This window comes from Girardinichthys multiradiatus, chromosome 18 (assembly GCF_021462225.1).
Source record: "Girardinichthys multiradiatus isolate DD_20200921_A chromosome 18, DD_fGirMul_XY1, whole genome shotgun sequence".
Lineage (NCBI taxonomy): Eukaryota > Metazoa > Chordata > Actinopteri > Cyprinodontiformes > Goodeidae > Girardinichthys > Girardinichthys multiradiatus.
Genome location: NC_061810.1, coordinates 38122450 through 38142832, shown reverse-complemented (window position 1 = coordinate 38142832; position 20383 = coordinate 38122450). Strand labels below are relative to the sequence as shown.

The following is a 20383-nucleotide window of genomic DNA, read 5'->3' as shown; positions in this document are numbered from 1 at the left end:
ATACAGACCGTAAACCTGCCAACCTTGCTTGCCTGAAGCAGCTGAGCCAACTAGGGACTGACTTTTAGATTAAGTATCTGCACTCTGGATTACAGACTGAACATAATTTGTATTTAGCTTTATTATTAGCCAAAAGGCTCCTGAAGCACAGAATGTGGAAAAGGTTTGTTGATTCTTTGTCTTTTATAATAAAAGAAAAGAAACAGTGAAAAAACTTAATAAAATGCATTAGATGTAAAATATATTGCTGTTTACTGCAACGACAATGTGAAGGTTTGCTGTTGCTGTCATGAAAAACTGAAAACTGAAAATAATCAAAAACAAGTTATCTTAAGATGTCACCTTGAGCTGGAGATTGAGATACAGCTCACAGCTTTTGATGCTTTAAAGACGAAAACATTTATCAAAATGAATGACAGACAGATGGATTTTTTACAGATCACAACACAGAGAAAGATGCTCGAAGTAATTTAGAAATGCCATCGCCTCGTTTGTCCAGCAGAGCAGCTCTGATTTCTTTGTTTACACTCAACCAATGTGGCAGATTTTATATCACAGCTGCGAGGATGAAAATAAAGTGAAGCAGTGATTTTACACTAAGTGCTAACCCGTTTTTTTAGACACACTGCTGTTTAGGTTTTTACAGTAGGGAGTCTTAATTACAAGAATCAAAATCCAGTTAGGCCTTATACAAGTTTAAAAAAAATATATATTTTTTGTCCTTAATATATTGTAACAAATTTGACTGTATGCTCATGCAACCGACCATGGGACACTTTGGACACCCTTGACTCATCCTACATGAGAAAAAAAAAAAAAACACAAAATCATTATTCAAGAAGCTGAGATTGTTTGTCATTTTGTCTTAAAAATGACTAACATAACTGTGTTATGAACTATTTTGGGGGTCAGTTCAGTGATTTATTCACTAGAAATGCCAAACATTATCTCAGACTGAACTTGTCTATGGATTATGTAAATAAAATGTTTTGGCTAATGAAACCCTGGGAATATGCTGCTGTTATGCAGTATTCCCTGAATAAAATGATGTATTGATAATGACAACAGTTACGTACAGCTCTCACCAAGACCATTATGCACAAGCGGCTGCATGTGCAAACAGACAAGCTAAACAGGAGGTTTAAGATGGAAACTGAACCAACACACTAAAAGGCTGCTCCTCCTACTGGCAATGAAATCTGTGATTTTTATTTTTTTTTATTTTTCTTGAGATATTAGCACAGCTGGCAGCTACAGATTCAACTATTTACACAAATGCCACAAGCTTTTGTTGAGGCACCCGTCTGCCTGTCTGTGTGCAACACAGGCATTGCCTCTGATGTAAAAGTGGCCCCACCCAGGCAGTCCCTGCCCCCGCACCTCCCACAGCAGAGAATCCTTTGAACATGTGGAGCCCATTGGTCATGAGGGAGCAGTTGTGCTCACGATTAGGCTATCTGTATGACCATATTACACTGTCAGGTGATGCCTGGGGATACCAATCAAACCTGCTGCTGCAACACAACCCTGTTGCGAGCAAATGGATCCTGGCACAGAAAAAAAAGAAACTCAGGGCAATGAAAAGTGGGGTGGAGGTGGTGAAACAAGAACACTTCCGATGATTGTCCTTTAAGCGCTTCATTAAACGTCCCATGATGCATGGACTACAATTTTCCTAATTCAACAGGAGTGATTAATGGAAATGTATATATTAGTGCCTGAATTTAGTGCCTATTTTGTTGTATTAATAATCTCTGCCTTGTTATGCTATAAACAACAGAAACACGACCGGGCAGACATTTGCCCTGTGGATGATTCATGTAGCTCTCACCTTTTGGTAATAGAAAGAGAGAGGCCTGTACTCTCACATTAGTTGGCTAAAAAGTCTTGTGTGTGCACCCATAATGACAGAGCTGACCTTCTAACCCTTCATGGTGAAACAGTGCAGGCATCGCCACTCATCCCAATAAGGCTGTTGGAAATTAGGAGAGAAAAAAGATTTTAAACCGTGTCCTGCTTCAGTTTTTAGACACTGGGGGAGGTCCTAAAGCCTCTGCTGCCAAAACAGCGCGGAGAATGGCGAGAGGAATACATGGAATGCAGATAATACATACAAAGGATTATGTACCTGCTTGCACATCAAATCTGTGTGGTTTTGCATTTAATACCCACGGCCGAACGTCTGCTTTGATGGAGCGCTGTGAAAGGCTAGAGATTAACGTGCGGTGTTACACCGCTGAGGCTTCCTTCAACTTCAGGACTTTTAGATTATTCAGTGGGATGACTGCTAGCACGAAATGGGTGGAAGGTTCCACCAGTGGGAAACTTTAATGATACAAAGTTTTTTTTGTGCACAATGAACTTGTATAAATGATGTTAAAAAGCTTGTTTCCATCTTGACAAACAAGCTCACTAAATGTGTGCGCTGCATGTTTCATACACCAGGTAAAACTGCCACAATAAACTAGGGGTGCAATGATCAGGCTTTTCCTGGTCAATTCTGATTCCTGATTTTCTTGAATATCTAACGTACCTTCATAGTTTTCAACCAAAAATAATTTTTGCTCCAAAGACTAAAACACAAAAAATGTATTTCATGTTCTTTATTAGAGGCTGTAGTTCTAAATCTTGATTTAAATGAGAGCATGAATAAAATAATAGATAATACCCATTTCTACATCAAAACATATTGGGCTGTGGAAAAAATATGGTGCCCCTAAATTCCCTTTTGTTTTCTTTTCTTTTATTTTACATTTAAATGTTGCAGAACATCAAACAAATGCAAACACATGCTAATATCAGACAATGATAACCTAAATAAATACAAAACGCAGTGTTCAAATGACTGATATATTCAGTACCCAAATGTAACAGGATGTATCCCATCCAGAAAATTCCACTTTTGTCTCGCAAGTCCATAGGATATTTTCCAAATGGCCTAAATCTCATGGAGATGTATGAAAATATGAGGAAGGTCTTTGAATTTGTTTTGGTCAGGAGTGGTTTTACCCAGTTTTACAAAAAAAGCAAAAATACAAGAAATCTGCAAGGGGGCCAAATACTTTTTCACAGCCCTAACCTTGACTGTCACTGTTATCTGTTTTAATGAAACTTGGTAGATACATTTACAGACCAAACCTAAGGGGATTTCCGAGTTTTGCTGCATTCAATAAATTGGGACCAACAATTAAGTTTTTTTTTAATATTAGACCTGCCAATCACTGACCATAGCCGCCCTAGGGAGATCTAGGTGATTCCGATCTCTGGCCGACTCACTGGTGCATCCTATAATATACCCAAACATCCTTTTTTGTCTGTGCTTGCCTTTTGTGGCTGCAAAATTAAATAACCACACCCAGTTTATGTACTTCAGTCAATGTCACAGTCATTTTGAGTACACAAAACCTTTAATAATTTCATTAGCTGTGGTTATTACATTTTCCTCTTCCACGGAGACATGAGGCGAAGCCATACATCAAGGTAAGTGCTTTTAACCATCAACCCTGTTGTTTAATTATTTCACCAACCCCTCCTCTCCCCGCCTGCCTGTCCTGTGCAGTACAGCCTGAACACAAGCAGGAATGAAAAACAAGTACTGCAAATCTGTCTGATCGTGAGATGTACCAGCAGCAGTGAAACATTCCACTTTACAAAAAAAAAAAAACTGTCAATCAGCAGCCAACACCTCCTCAACCACTGAAAGACGTTAAAAATATCAGAAAGTGGCCCGAAGAACTAAGGAGTAAAACCCTCAATGGAAATGTTCTGCACAGGCTTTTCACCTTCAAGCAAACTGAGTTAAAAACACAGTTCAGAAAGCCCTCTGAAGCTGAGAGTCAGACAAAGGAAGGGGAAGCCCAGAAAAATGCTGTTAACAGAAAAAAAGAAGCAATTTTTGATAATTTCACACAAGATTTTATATTCTATTAGTAATCTCATCATTCTGGCTTATTTTTTTTTATTATGGGCAACTTTAGCCTAAAACAAAATCAAGACAATCAATAAACTCTGCATTAATTCTGTAATTACAAAGAACTGCAATTACTTATATCCCTATTTTAATAGTACATGGTTTTTACCAATTTGAATAATAAACAGAATTTGACTGATGTGTTTGATAATTATGATCAATTGGAATTTATGTACCTGACTTGAAATCTGTATGATTGAATTGACTTTGTAAAGTCCCTTGTGACGACATGTGTTGGGAATTGGGGCCATATGAATATAAAATAATAAAAAAATGTTTACGGATAAAAATTTGAAGAATGGTTGGTACTTTAATACCTCTAAATAAAATCCAGTGCGGCCAATTACCATGGTAAAAGTCAAGCAATTACTAAATAGGTCCAGATAACACATTAGACAGGTCAGGGAAAAAGTTGGGAAGATGTTTAAAGCAGGGTTACGTTAAAAAACAAAATGTTCAACATCTCACAGAGCAGACATTCAATCCATCATCTGAAAATTTAAATACTATGGCATAACTGCAAACCTACCCAGACATGGCCCTCTACCTAACTTACAAGCCATGTAAGAAGAACATTAATCAGATAAGTAGCCACGGCTCATGGTAACTGTGGAGGAGCTGCAGAAATCCACATCACTGGCGGGAGAGTCTGTTTACAGTGTAAGTATACAAACCTGGTCTTACTTGAAAAGCCAGCAAGGTGAATTATTGAAAGGAAGTCAGAAGAATTCCCTTTCGCAGTTTGTCTCATAGTGGGACAAAGCAAACATTGGGAAGAAGGTGCTTTGGTCCCATGACACCAAAAAAGGAACTTTTTAGTCTTCATGCATTACACTTTACATGGTGGAAAACTAACACCCTAAACACACCATGCCTATTGTGGATAGAGGGAGCTAAATACAGGGTAATCCTACAAGAAAACATATCTGAGGCAGCAGAAGTCTGAGCTTAAGCTATTTTGAAAAGGAAATTGGGCAAAAATGTCAGTCTCTAGGTGTGCAACGCTGGTAGGAACATACAACAAAAACAAAATCACAGTGAAAGGTGGTTTTAACTATTAGATCAGAGGACAATATACAAACGCACATCACACTTAAGAGATTTTTATTTGAACTCCCAGTTCAAATAAGAGCGATCTGTTGCCTGCAACATCCTTCAGCATGACCGGTTTGGCAGTTGGTCAGTAATGGTGTGGGTGGCATTTCTTTGGAGGGCCGCACAGCCCTCCATATGCTCGCCAGAGGTAGCCTGACTGCCATTAGGTACCGAGATGAGATCCTCAGACCCCTTGTGAGACCCTATGCTGGTGCAGTTGGCCCTGGGTTCCTCCTAATGCAGAACAATGCTAGACCTCATGTGGCTGGAGTGTGTCAGCAGTTCCTGCAAGATGAAGACATTGAAGCTATGGACTGGCCCGCCCGTTCCCCAGACCTGAATCCGATTGAGCACATATGGGACATCATGTCTCGCTCCATCCACCAACGTCACATTGCACCACAGACTGTCAAGGAGTTGGCGGATGCTTTAGTCCGGGTCTGGGTGGAGATCCCTCAGGAGACCATCCGCCCTCTCATCAGGAGCATGCCCAGGCGCTGTAGGGAGGTCATACAGACACGTGGAGGCCACACACAATACTGAGCCTCATTTTGACTTGTTTTAAGGACATTACATCAAAGTTGGATCAGCCTGTAGTATGTTTTTCCACTTTAATTTTGTGTGTGACTCTAAATCCAGGCCTCCATTGGTTAATAAATTTTATTTTTGTGTGATTTTGTTGTCAGCACATTCAACTTTGTACAGAACAAAGTAGTCAATGAGAATATTTCATTCATTCAGTTTGCAGTTGACGTTTGCAGTTCTTACATAAGTAGTGAAGTGCACTGCGTACAAATACTTTTGCAGGGCACTGTCAAAACAAGAATAAACTTCCCAAGATGATTAGTTGTCGTTAGTTCAAAATTCCTTAGTTGGGTCAAGCTGAACAGCTGCAGATCCTGTTGTATCTTGTTCCCAGTTGAAATAGCAGAGTATAGAAGAACATTTTTTTAAAGTCGGAACCCAGAATTGACTTTGGTTTGCAGCAGACAGTCTCTGTTTTAGGAAAATTATGACCATTGACCAGAGACTACAGAGCGCAATAGTGAGGTGTTTACAGCCTGTTATAAAGCTTACAAACAGTGTCAAACGTCTGAGGAGAGCTAACAGAGTTTGTGTAAACAATGGCACCAAAGTCAATAAGAGGTAAAAAGGTCACAGAAACAAGCTGTTTTCTAGCATTAAATGAAAACCGTGATTTATTCCTGTAGAACAAAAAAACATAGCAGAAGTTTCAGGTTTTTTCAAATATATTCAGCAGGGGAATGAAAAGAAAGACTTACGTCAATAAAAATGCAGAGGTATTTACGAGAAACCACAAACTCAATAGGGGTGCCTTGTGTGAATTTTATGGAGGAGAAATGCTGCCCCTTCTTTTTATTTAAAAACAGCATGGCTTCATTGGCTTTGTAAAAAGAAAGTCTTTAAGACATAATGAATGTGTCTGAATAATATAAAAAGGCTAAAATTTAAATAACTCAAAAGGTTTATATGGAACTGCTATTTAATTTTGACCATTAAGAGACCATTGAGACTATGGTGTATTCACACTTGCCACTTTTGGTCCGCTTTAAACGGACCAGAGTTCGTTTCCCCCCTTGGTCCGGACCTTTTGTGCAGGTGTGAATACACTCAAGCGAACCCTGGTCCGGACCAAACAACCGGACCGAGACCCACTTTTTGAGGTGGTCTCGGTCCGCTTCCAAACGAACTCTGGTGCGGTTCGCTTATGGTCTGAATACAAACCGGCCCCGATCCGAACCAACTACAAAAAGCATCTCTTTGGACATAAAAAGCCACCGTACACGGTAGCAAAGGTGTGTGTTGTAAGGTAATCATACCTGATAAGCTGTGTGTTGCTTGGCAATGCTAATGGCTTGTTGTGGGACAAGGCACGTAGAGAACGTCGGCGTTCTCAGACGGGGGTTCCAAATTTATAAATGGAACGTCTCAAAATCTGTGTTGAATGAGTTGCTCTTCACCCTCACAATAATATTGCAGCTGTAATAACAGCACAACTATGCAGAACAGCGGTGCTGCACGCATCACGTCTACAGTTGTTTTCCTCAATTTCCGGGTCTGTGCTCTGTCCCGCCTCCGTCATTTCTGTCCAATGGGAACAATGATTGTTTACAAGTAATAGTTCACTTGCAAAAAGTACAATGTGAAAACAAACCGCACCAAATGAAAAAAACAAAGTTAGCTTTCAGTCCGGACCGAACAAGCGGACCAAAGGACTTACCTGGTGTGAATACACCCTCAAAATGCCAAAGAATAAAAAAGTTTTTAAATATTTTGTTGCAAAAATAAAATCTTGGAAGAGCATAAAATTGGTCTGTGAAATGTAAAAAAAAACCCTGAAAGTTGCTCGTAGAACCTGTTTTTTCCACCAGGTGGAGATGGTGAAATGTTTTAAAGTCTACTTATGGGGACAAGTTTGTAGCTCCGAATCCGGTCCACGCATCAGCCCAACGGCAAAGCTTCTGTGACGTACATTTCATCATAAATAGAGCTTCCCAAGGCAATCTCACTTCAGGCTTTTGTGACCTTGATGATAAAACTCCCATTTAAAAGGTGGAGCCAAATATGAAACAATTACAGAAAACCACAGGTCGTATGATGGGCAGAGGAAGAAATAAATTTGAGTAGCCAGCTGACAAACTGGCACACAAACACTGCTTAAGCTGTAGTTAAAATTGTGTATCTCTGAGTGGAAACTTAAATGTCCAACAAATTGTCCAGCTGTTTACCTGACCGCACTAATAGTGTCAGACATTTTTAGCTTAGTTAGCTTTCAAAAACTACCGTAGTTTATGCTTGAATGCTAATTCCAAGTTAGGTTTAACATGCAGTTAAAGTTGCAAAAACTAAAACCTCCATCAGAATAATGCATTTTGCCTTGTATTTTATTTGACATTCAACATCAATAACATTGCAGCCTTACATTTCTATGCATCTTTTTACAGTATTGTTTAATCTCATGATATGCTATTCAAACACTCTGTCTACACTGATAAAGGTTAACTCACCTTAGCATGTTCTATGGTTTTATTAGCTAGCATGACAGATGAGCTGGAGTAATTTTCTGATTACTTCACCTAATAATTATTAATTGTATGTAATTTTTTATAGAGCCAGTATGACTCAGCACTTTAGGAAAGTCAAATACCTAGGTATTTTCAATTACAAAAAAGGTCACATTTGTCCGTCAAGCCTGTTATGGGACAGCAAATTCCAAAGAGGTCATTACTTTCCAAAAGTCTAATTCCTTATGTATATTAAGCCAATTATAACAACAATTATCTGAGGGTAATTGGCTTATTTTCATTTTTTTCTGTAAAACATCCATGTTTCTTTCATTTTAACAGTAAATTAATTTTGTAAATACAGTTGTGTAAGCTGAGTAAGATTTACAGCACTGTCTCAAATGGTAATCAGATGCAAATCATCCGTATCAGTTTCAGTCTCTAGAAAAAGTTAGGAATTAGGTCACTACCTGTGGTTAACACAGACACTTTTTAGAGGTGCATGAAAGAAATCCTGTTTTGTCTCTGTTCAAACCACTGCATTGCACCACATAGTCAAAGTTTGAATATCAACTTGAATCAAGTCTTCCAAGTCCTGTCTCCGTATGGGGTTCGTGTTTAAAAGGTTTAAAAGGAAAATAGGCCCTTGCAGTTTTCCTGCTCGGGCCTAATAAGAATGGCAAACAAGAACATACTCTTTGGATTAAGCCATGATACAAGAAAGCACTTCTTAGACCCCCAGGCCGGAGACCTTTGTGGTACCCTTCTTTTTCTTATAGCTCCATTTTCATCAGGTTGTCAAACACATTTATGACTAAAACCTGAAAAGCATGTTAAAATATTAATGGGAAAAAGGCCTTTCCAAGTACCCTATCATGGGTAGAATAAGAAAAAAATAACACTAAAATAAAAATAATCTCTTACAAGCTGCCATTGTGTTGAGTTGTTGTTAATATAGCAAACACGGGTACCAGCAGATGTAATGGCCTGAGATATGAAAATGCATTAACTACAAGATATTTCAATAAGAAACGGATTCATTCAAGCATGATATCTGGGGAAAAAAGAAAAAAGAAGCTGCCTTGAGCAGAGAAGTAACAAACTCTTCCATTTATTTGAAACTCACAATGTAATATTATCTAATCAAATATGCCCATAAAACACATACTGTGGTTGAGATGCTGTCTTGGTTTGGAGTAGTCATTCGTGTTGGCTTTGTTTATATGAGCGGGAAGAGCGTGCAATGGCAAGCCCTCCACAATAAGACAGGTAATCCTAAGATTTCCTGGCAAAAAAAAAAAATCCCAGCTGCTACACCCTGGGGGTCTATTCTTCCGTGCATATTTTCAGTCTGTTTTTTAGCGAATAACAACAGAACATCTCTGTTCTTTTATAACTCTTACTTGATTTTATGACATCTTTATTATTCAGAATTAGGTTTATCAGTCTACAGATTTTGCAGATGTACTTAATAACAGTCTAGGGTGATAAGCTGCTATGTTAAGTCATATTATATTAGTAAACTAGAATCATACAAACACCTGTTTCTTGCATTGCACCAAAAAAACAAAATGCACAAAAATCTGTATTTAAATAGGACCTGAGGGGAATGCAGTGCTTTGAAATTCAATCCAGGTGCACACAGGCTGCTGACCTCCTTATACGTCCCATTAGAAAAATTAAGTATTGCATCCAATTACAAGACAAGCATCTCTTCACCTCCCCTCGTAAGGTCTGGCAGAGAAGCAGCTGAATACTTAACAGTGACGCAGAATACTTTATCATAAAACATCTAGCACGTCCACAAGCAAGGTGTCAGCCAAAAATATGGCCCGTGAATCTGAACCTGGGAGGAAACTCTGCTGCAGCTTTTAAGTGACGAGACAGTTTCATGTCTCAGTAAGCTGTTGTGAGGATTACATTTCCTCACACTAAATCATGTTTTTTTTTTGGCAGTTTCTCATTAGAAAAGACATGCCCTTAAACCAGAAAGGAAGTCTTAAATGTTCACTGACTAGAATGCAAAAAGAGAAGGGATTATGATTTATGTAGCTGGCTGTTTCAGTACTTTATTCAAAGTTTTTCTAACATCTCCAACCTAAGTATCTCATTTTGTTTATTACTTTAGACGAATCACCTCAAATGTTTACCCATTACTTTAAATATTTGGCAAGTTCATAAATGTTAAGTATCTGTTTCAAATGTTTGAACTCCCCTGGATTTCTAATCCTTAGTGAAATTTGCTACTTATTTGAAGATGCGGCCAAAAGGTGTACAACTTCGAGATTAAAGGAGATTTCTTTTAATCTGTTTTGTTCTGGTAACCTAACAGACATTTTATTGAAGCACCAGCCAAGTTTAGAAATCAGAATATTTCCCTTTATCGTCTCTGACCAATGATTAGCAGGTCAAACACTGACATTGAAGCAATAACCAGATGTCCTTGCAGTGCTAACAGAGGGAAACTAAGTGTTACACCAAAAACAAGGATTGTGATTTTTGGGAATTGTAGGCTTTCTATCATGACCAGTCATCTCTGCTTTTGCCCAGTCTTCCATGATGTGTCCCATCCCCAAGTTTCTAACTGTCAGAGACTGTTTCATGTTAACTAATATTCCTGTTTTAACTCATGATGCACCAATCAGTTGGTCAGTGATCAAAATCAGTAAATTGTTCTCTTGATTAGCTTCAATAGGTGATAGGTCAAATAGGGAACAATTATTTTGTTTTGTTCATGTTCATTAAATACTCCAAAACTGAAAACTCACACATTTTTGTCTCTAATGTTTGTCTTTTATTTGAGTTTATTAAAAATCTGATAAAGGTTGGAAACTATCATTTAGATGAATAAATGAGGAATGTCTTTTAATCCCTTCATCGCCCATTAGATACAAACTACTACTATTAAAGATCTTGCAGCACATGCTGGATGTTTTGAATACACTTAAAATGTTCAATTAAAACAAAACTGACACAGTTCAGTTTAAAGTCATTTAAAGATAGTTGGAAGGAAAGACTTTACTGAAAGTTAATGGAAATTATATTTGACCTCTTAACGCTTGATCATGACTAGTTTATATCTATCACTTGGAAATTTTAATCAAATATACAATTCACAATTTTTGGAAGCTGATCAAATTTGAATCTGTTTTTTAACAAGGCACGTTATTGGTTTCTATAATACGTTCAATAAAGTCAAAAGTTGACTGAATGACTTAGTGAGATAGGCTAACCATTTGGTCCTTCATTATATCTGTGACTTAGATACCCTTAAAATAAGAGGCTTTTATTTCCAATGAGACATCGTCTCTACAGTATGCCTGTGAAAGAGAGCCTTCCTGAATGAGAATCCCTGTCTCCAAAAAGTTCAACCGTAGCATTATAATCGGAGATAGCTCCAGGCGTTGCAGACTTGCTGCTGCAGCCTTGAAGGAAGGATGGTGGACATCAGCATCAAACAAAGAACTGGCTTTAAAAACGGCAAGAATGTGAGTACTGGGGTCAAATGCCGACACAAAACCATTGTGTTGAAGTTCCCAGGGGTGGGACGTGATGGAAGTGGCGTGATGTTTCATGAATCAAAAAAATGGCTTGACAGCGGCAAAGTGAATAGAGTGACTTCTCAGTGTTGCTAAAGAGTGATTCATGGATGAATCGGAAGACAAAACTCCTTGCCATTTTATTAGTTGCCTCGAGGCTTGAATTCAATGTTTCACCTTTTTTGCACAAAAGCTGTATCAACTTTCTTGATTCTCTTTAACCTAAAAAAAAAGTCAAAAGTAAAAAAGGTCTGATACAATAAAATAAAACTCCTGTCATACCAGGAGACTCATTAACAAGCAGCAATGATGACTTTATGGCATAAATATTAAAGCGTTCACCACTGACCCACTTTTGGGCCAGTAAGATAGCTTCCTCCCATGTGGTATACAATCCTGTCAGGAGCGGGAACTGCTTTATCTCTGATTTGTCTCAGAAACTGTGAAAGAAGAAGTCTATTAAATGCAATTTATAAAAACAAAGGTGGCATTAGCACCCATCCTGGGGCTTCCTGCATATACATGATTTACCAATTTGTGGTATTCTTCATTTATCCTCGGGATCATTACCATTACAGTTAATGGAGGCCACTCGAAGAATTCATTAAAATGGAGCAACGACTCTAATGGAAAATTTGAACAAAGATCTAGGCCCTGTTAGGGATGGGTGTGGCAGCAGGCTTTTCATATGGAGGAGAGATTCCCTCCTCCCGCTTCTCCAGGTCGCACATGTGAAGTGCTGGGACCGGCAGCAGCTACTTTGTGCTCCCTCCCTCCTTCTCCCTCTGAGGGGCGTGTGCTGTTCCATATTAATGACAAAGACAGGAGCGGGAGCAAGAAGTCACTATCATACACTCATTTGTTTAAAAACAGCCAGCCTCACAATACAGTCGGCGGGAGTCCGCAGGAATCCAGTGAAATCTGGGGGGGATGCGTCAATGACAAAAGACAGAAACAACCTCACTTTTTTTTACCCCCCCCCTCCCTCCTTCCACTAAACAAGAGTTTCAGAGCACTGTGCATCTATTACCTAAACCAAGACCAGCTTCATGCATTTCAATGGAAGTGTTCTAGCACAGAGAAAGGGACACAACTGTTCAGAACAGTCACCTTTCTGCTGTTGTTGTCTTTAAAGCTGAGACAATAGATCTCTACTCCCTTTTCTTGGATAACAAATAAACCATTATTTTGCAAGGCAAACTTGCGAGCAATGAGGAAAGTCAAGAAATGAAAAAGAAAAAAATTAGTTTATCTCTCTTTTAACTTTACTTGATGCATGAAGACTGAATAATGTGCTAAACTCCAAAAGTCTTTCCTGACCTAACCGGCTATTTACACCAGAAACGGGCAGCTGAAGAGGCAGTTTTGGCAGAGACTATTAAAACTGAATATATCTCTCATGCTCTGTCTTTAAAGTGGGGCAAGCCAATCACCAGAGTGTAATTAAGATTCACTTGCTGCTGTTTTCACTGATAATCCTGTGTGTAAAACTGTCGCAGGCGAACAAAGGATCCTTTCCCTTATTGAGTCATTGCCTGAGAGTGATTACTTTTGACACCCAAGTCTTTTGTTTTTCTGAAGGTAAAGACACTCGTACATCTCCCAGCTCTGTAAACCTAGCAGAAAGGGAATTGCTCTGTGAGACAAGTTGGAAGATTCAGCATGCTCACGTGGTGGCTCATACGTCCTCGGTGGCTCCTAAACCACAGGTGATGGTAAAATGTTAAAACTAGGGATGAAACAGCATCTTGTTGTATGACATCTTGTAATAATAAAACCATCAGAATATTTTTAAAGAAAGGGAAGCCTGTATTGGAATGCACTTTAGTATCTTGGGCGCTAATCTGTGTCAGATGTGAGTATTTAATACTGAGAGACTCCATCCTGCAAGCTGAATAACTTATTGGCATGTCAAGTTTGAACTCCCGATCCTTGCCATTTATTAATAGTTACTGCATTTTTAAACAATCATTTTAGACAACAGTATTGCCCACACTGATGATACAATGATGATATATTTGAAATATACTATGCAGCTCTACTTGACACCCTGTTGTTTCTACGGATTAGATTTAACTTGGACGTAAGAACAGAAGTAGCGGTGCATTTGAAATCTCTCAAAAGTTGGTCCATGGATCTGCGGTCGAGTTAAGCACCATATCAACATTTAGTTACCTCACTGAATGAAGAACACACAAGGTTTAACCTAAAATCATTTCATTGATGCATTTTGGCTACTATGTAAAAAAAAAAAAAAAGTTTAAGCATGATAAACAAGATCCAAACTATTTATAAGCACTGTGAGGACACCACGACTGGCTAACTGCTAGTCAGTAAAGATGCCATAGTACTCAGGTGCTATGTAGCTTTCCATTGTTGCTAATCTAAAGGGTTAGTTCACAGTTTTTTTAATGAGCCTATATTGCATCACCTCTATATCTGATCACCTCTAGTTTGAAACCTAAAATACTTAGATCAATAAAACCTGAAGTGGATAAATGTACCCTCAATAGATTCTTTATAAAATAAACAAAAATAAAATTAAACCATTTTCAATAAATGTTTGCCATCAACATGGCCAAGAATAAAAACCACAACATCAAATCACTGATCAAATTGAACTGAATTGAAAAGAGATTCCACAAAACACAGTCTGATATTTATTAAACCTTCTATTGTTGAAATATAAAATAGTTGGAATTTACATGTTTTTTTGGCATCTGTACCACCTTAAAATTAGGCAACCATAAAAATTATATTTTTATATATAAAATATATGAACAAATCAAATCAATATTCTCAACACTTATTAAAGATTATTTAAAACAAAAATGGAGTTTTCAAAAGTGACCTAAAAAAAACACACACTACAACTATTTAGGATCTCATAAACAAATGAGACTTGTAGTTATCTTTTGGCTGAAGGTGAGGGATGAGAACAAGCTGTTCTTCCGACAACTGTACACACAAACATTGGATCATAAAGAGACACCTCCCCCTTCCTCGCAGGAACAAAAAAACCCATCACTCCTCCACCTGTTCGGTGTCCTGCTGGGGGTAGATACAAGCCTGAGCACACCCACTCACTGTGTAAAGGGGTACAGACAAAGACCAAAAAAATAAATCAGTTCTCTTAGTACATTCTGAACAGTGTTACAGGAAAAAAAATAATGTCCTTATCTCTACTATGCATTAGTCTACCTCTAATTTGAGGTGTGCAGTATTAATGAGCAGACCCAAGGCAGTGCACCATATGGTAAGGATGCACATGTTATAAGCATCAGTTCTCCTGGGACGAGAAGATGCACCGGCCTGGTTTCTTAGAAACTGCGGTATCTGAAGCTTCTTTTCCATCTAAGACAAGTAGAGCAGGGTAACGATCCACTCTATTATGAGCTTCCCCGCTTTTAGATGTGCAATAAAACTTGCTCTTTCTGGAGCTTTATCAAAAACGACGCCACACCCGTGTCTTCATTTCATCAGAACCTCAAGTTATTTTTCTGTTATTTTTAGCTGGATGTAATCTAAAACTAAAGTTAGCAGATCGGCAAGTAATTCAAGCTTGATTCTCACATCCTGGTCCTGGTCAAGTGTTGCTGCCAGAGGCAATGCTAGGAATTCTGGACCCCTGGTGAGTAATGACACCAGGCTTCCCGCCCTAAATGCTACTTTAATTTACAGTATGACCTCGCCAGCTTAAACAGGCCGCAGTTTTTTTTGTTTTTCTTATTTTAAGGAGCGTCCCTTTTTCTTTCCTCCAACAACACCTCTGCCGTCTGCTCAGACTTTCCGCTCATTTCTTATTCTGATCAAGGCCAGTGGAGCGCAAGGTGCACACACAAATAAGCACACATAAACCTTATTCTCAGCAGCAAACATCTGTCTTTCTTTTATATCTCACTTGCTTTGTGCTTCTTGGGTAAGTAATAGCGTCTGTCTCCCTTTATCCATGGCCTTTTTCATCCAAAACACAAGTGTGCTAACAGTGTGAAACGAGAAAAAAGGGGTCCACTTCACATTCTCACTCTCAAATAAGCACTGAGAGCCCTTTAGAGGCTTTTGAGAGACATTACGAGCAGCCAAATTTGGGTTAAGCATCCAGTAGGACAATAACTTGCATAGATATCACTTTTGGGAGCATTTCAAGCATTCCTATTATAAGAAGTGAGGGGAACTGCAGATTAATAGGATTGATGTTCCCTTTGTTCCTTTAAGATGCTGTTAGTCAGATTACATGAGCTTTACAGCGCATTTATTCTCTAAAAGGGATATTTAAGAATTTCTAAAGTAAGGTTATAAGCAGTTAATATTGCACCTGCTGTAGATAGCCCCTTTAGCATTGTAATTGAGCATAAATCCAGATTATTTGGTCATGGGGGTTGCAACTCACAGCCATACCAAATGGAGATGAGAGCAATGTGGACATCTGCTATTTTAAATCAAATGTAATCTCAAAAACATAACACCTTTGTATATAAACTCTATAAAATGAACCTTTAAATTCCTGTCATTTTTGCATTGGGCGGGTATTTGCATAGTTGGTCCTGTACGATGAAGCTAATGGCTTGTCAAAGAAGGACCAAGACAGATGCAAACTTATGCCATCTTAAAAAAACAATTCCAATCTCAACAATTCCACACCTTGTATAATAACTTTATATTATGAACTGTTCAACCATTGTCAAGTTCGCGTCTGACAGGTTTTTACATGGAAGCCTATGGTAATTTTGGTGAGTTGGTCCCAGAAGCTGAAGCTAACAGCACTTCGAGAGCGACTCTGGCTGAAACAGACTGCTACCGTCTTAAAACAAATTGAACCTAAAACAAATCATATTATTTATATGGTATTCTTTTAACCTTTAAACCATTGCCTTGTTTGCATCAGGTGTAGTTCTAGAATTATTTAGCTTAGCTGGTGCCGAAGGCTGAAGCCTGAAGCTAACAGCTAGTTTAAAATAGACAAAGACCAAGAAAGATTGAACTTCAAAACAACTCCAATTCCAAAAAAGTAAAATTGTTTTATGGGAATAATATTTTATGTACCATTAAACTTCATCTGCATCTTGAGGCATGTATTTGCACAGAATTCAATTAATGTTTAGAGTAGCTGGACCCAGAAGCTGAAGCTAATGGCTAGTCCAAGAGGGGCCAAGACCAAAGCAGACTTCTACCATCTTAAAACTTGTTCTGTCTGTGGTTTGTTCACAAGAGATATTATAAACCCTTAAACTCCCAGCACATTTCCATTGGGTGGTTATTCACAGAGAACCCAATGAATAATTACACAGGAGCTGGAGGTCAGAGGCGGTGCACCACCAATGATCTTCCTGAGTGAAACAAGTACTTAGAACAGATCACATTTCCAACATTTCTGTAACTTTCTGAGATAAAAGTAGGGTAGTGTAAAAAGCAGAAATATTATTGTAGTTTAAGTGAACACAATTTTTGTTACTCTGGCTTACTTTTCTATTAGATGTGGGCACAAAGTTACATACGGCCTGAGATGGTACACAGTGGGTTCACACGAACAAAACAAGAAGGGAAAAATGTTTGGTATTTTTAAATAGCAATGTCTTGTTAACCCCCTACTATTAGGTAGGTATTCTGGTCAAAAATACTTTACATGTTCTGCTCTCAGTATGTGTTTTACACAGGAAGATCACTGGTGGTACACCCTCCCCTACCTTGATTTCCTCTTCAAAAAAAGTATTAGTTTTTCTGTAAATAACCATCCCGTGCAGACATTGGCTGGTTTAAAGGTTCATATAACAGTATTCACAGAGACCCCAGTGACATCTTTTATATTGGAATTGTTTTAAGAGGGTAGAAGTCCTTACTGGCCAGGGCCTCTCTTGACCTAACATTTAGCTTTAGCCTCAAGGACCAACTAATCTATCTAAACTAAACTAAACTAAGCTAAACTAATCTAATCTAAACTAATCTATTTAAACTAATTGAATTCGCCATGAGAGTTTTTTAACCACAAGTAAGATATTAACTGAACCTTACAACAAACCTATCCATGAAATTAAATCTATATATCTATTAATTTTCCTGTTTTGTATCAGGTTAGTTTTTAATTTATCTGTCCTATTATGCGCTCCACTTAGACAGGGGTCCATTAGTATTTGAGGATGTGAAGAGTTAAACAAGATAGCGAAATGGGAAGTAAAGCCACATGATTTCCGTCACGAGTCATGATTTGGATGAGATCCCATACCTCTCATGGCTGCATCTGAATTTTGCAAGAAGGGGACAAAATACTTGCGAGTGCACAAAGGAATATCTTTATAAAGATACAAACTCAACTGTGAGCAGCCTTCAAAAGAGGCAGAGTACAAATGAACAGTTGTGGGAAATTAAGAACAAAACCCAAACATGCAATTAAAGCCCTTCAATCCTTTTCCTGAGATTTAACATCAGGCAAGCCTTGGCATAACCTAGTTAGGAGATGAAAGAGTAGAGAGTGAATGATTCTCAGGTGAAATTGGGTGACCCCCTCCCAACATGAGATTAGGCCATTAGCAAAAGAGGAGAGCCCCCACTTGCCCGACAAGTAAGACCAGCTGTGACGCTGAGCCCAGTCTGTCTGCCTGTTCAGGACGGGCAGTGCAGGAGGGAAGGGTGGGGGGACGGTGGGGGAAGGGTGGAGTCGAAGGAGCGAACAAAAAAAACAGATACATCATTCTGGTGTAGTTGTTTCAGGACTAACTCTTGTTTTCCTTGTGTATCTAGTTGCAGCATTTGCTTGGGGTTTGAAGCTAAAGCACTTGCAGCTGTTGCAAATGTGATCTCTTAAAAAAAAAATAATTACCACAGTTTGTTAAACAAGTATTGAAGAAGTCTTATTGACATTCCCAAGCTTTAGAAATAGCTTTTGAATAGTTTCCTCATGTAGTACAAATTGCTTGGGTTTTTCTTCACTCTGTTTTTTTCTCATGGTCATGTTAGCAAAGATGCATGTTTCAACTATTTAATTACTAACATCATAACAAACTCTGGAAGATTTTCCTCCGGTCTAAAGCCACACAGCAGTGCAGCAACAAACTAGTGTAAAGCCATAAGAGGCCTTTTTTTCTCATTTCCATTCAAATAAACCACCTGAGTTGGGCTGAAAGGTGCGTCACGGTGTCCTTTTACAACAACAGGCGCCACTGCTGTGCAGCGAGGCAAAGGGGAGCAGAGTGGGATCAACCTCCCCGCCCCTCTCTTATCCCAGGAAGTGCTCCAAGCTTATGGCTTTTGCTTGCAGTCTGGCTGAGTGATGTGAACACATGGTGCGGCTACCTGTTGACCCAACAGGGGCAGACAATATGGAAAACTACAAGGAGCCATAGACAAATGCAAAACATGTGCAAAACATAAACACACACACACATACACACACATCGGTTGTCCATATTTAAATCACTTTTCCCTAAAGGAAACGCTCACTTCTAATGCCTACTTTCTGCATGCTGCTTAAACACAAAACAAAAGATTCCACTTCATTTGGTGAAACTAAGGGCCCATTCACTCACTGCCAACATCCCCATGTGTAATTACTAGACAGAGCATGTAAGGAATGCTTTTCCTTACATAATTATCATAAATCATACAGGAGAGCAGCATCTTTCAGCTCAACCGTCTGTTTGTTAAAGACAGAAAACACACACAAAAAATGACTCATGTTAATGAGATCATCATCATGGCATGAACACATATCAGGACTAAGTGGTGACCACCTCACAGATCTACAACGGGCACATAATGAGTTTATACATAGTAACAAGGCACCTTCAAATTATATATGCCGAACTTGCTTGAAATACAGGGAAGAGTTAGTTTAATAAAGTGGAGTTAGTATTGAATCACCAAACCAACAACAAAGAAAATTTTTTTCTAATGGGAGATGTTTAACACATCTACCCTAAAGCAAACAGAACTATATGAGAGATCACAAATTTACGAATATGATTAAGAACCTAGTGTAACTCCTGTGGTTTAAGTTGTGGCTGCACCTGCGAGGAAGAGCTGGCATTTTTCCTGCATTTATTACCTGCGACCACCTCTTCCACCACCATGCAGTAACACCAGACACAAATGCTTACCTTGGCACAGGAGCGCGGAGAAGAGGAGGGACAACAAGTGCATCATCCTGGCGACTCTCACAGATCCTCAGACAGCTCTGTTCTGTTTCGAAGGTTTGTTAAAACCCACTTTAGATTTTTGTTTTTATTTCTTTTTAAGTTAAACAGGTGGAATAAATCAAGGTGTCCTCGTGCGCCCGGCTCGCTTTGCTCCTCGCGCTGCTCAGTCTTGGCTCCTCTCCCAACGTGGCATCCGCTCGCCAACTCGCGCTCACATCAGCTCTGCTCAAACAGGTAATTGCGAGGGCTCGCAGACGAGCGCGAAGGCGGAGGATCCTGCGCGCAGCTCCGCCTCTGATACTCACCCCCACCCTCCTCCTCATCCTCCACTCTTTCCCTCCCTGCTTTTCCCTACCAGCACCACTCCCTTCCTTCTTCCCACACGCATATATAAGCGGACCCCCATCCTACCGGCTTCCTTAAGCCCCCCACCGCCCCTCTGTATTCACTCATCTCCAACTCCCCATTTGTCACCCTCCCCTCATTCATGCACTCATCCTCAGTCTGCACACACACTCAGAACTCAGAGACACTTGGAGGAAAGCAGCACTTCGTACAAAAAAAAAAAAAAAACCCAAAAAAACAACTCTCTCCTGCTTTTAAAAGTTAACCACAGGGACATAC

At 39.1% G+C, this 20383-nt stretch overlaps 1 protein-coding gene across 2 annotated transcripts in view; it reads right to left on the bottom strand.

The window, feature by feature from the left end:
* LOC124884135 (CD166 antigen homolog) overlaps nt 1–20043 on the bottom strand; it is a 64223-nt gene extending 44180 nt beyond the window's left edge. The window contains exon 1 of one of the 2 annotated variants that reach the window (XM_047391829.1): nt 19721–20043. In XM_047391829.1, the coding sequence (XP_047247785.1) occupies nt 19721–19766 (46 nt within the window). In that variant the 5' untranslated portion in view covers nt 19767–20043. The remainder of the gene's footprint in view (nt 1–19720) is intronic. The other variant, XM_047391828.1, reaches the window with a different exon arrangement.
* Between the last annotated feature and the right edge of the window lie 340 nt (nt 20044–20383).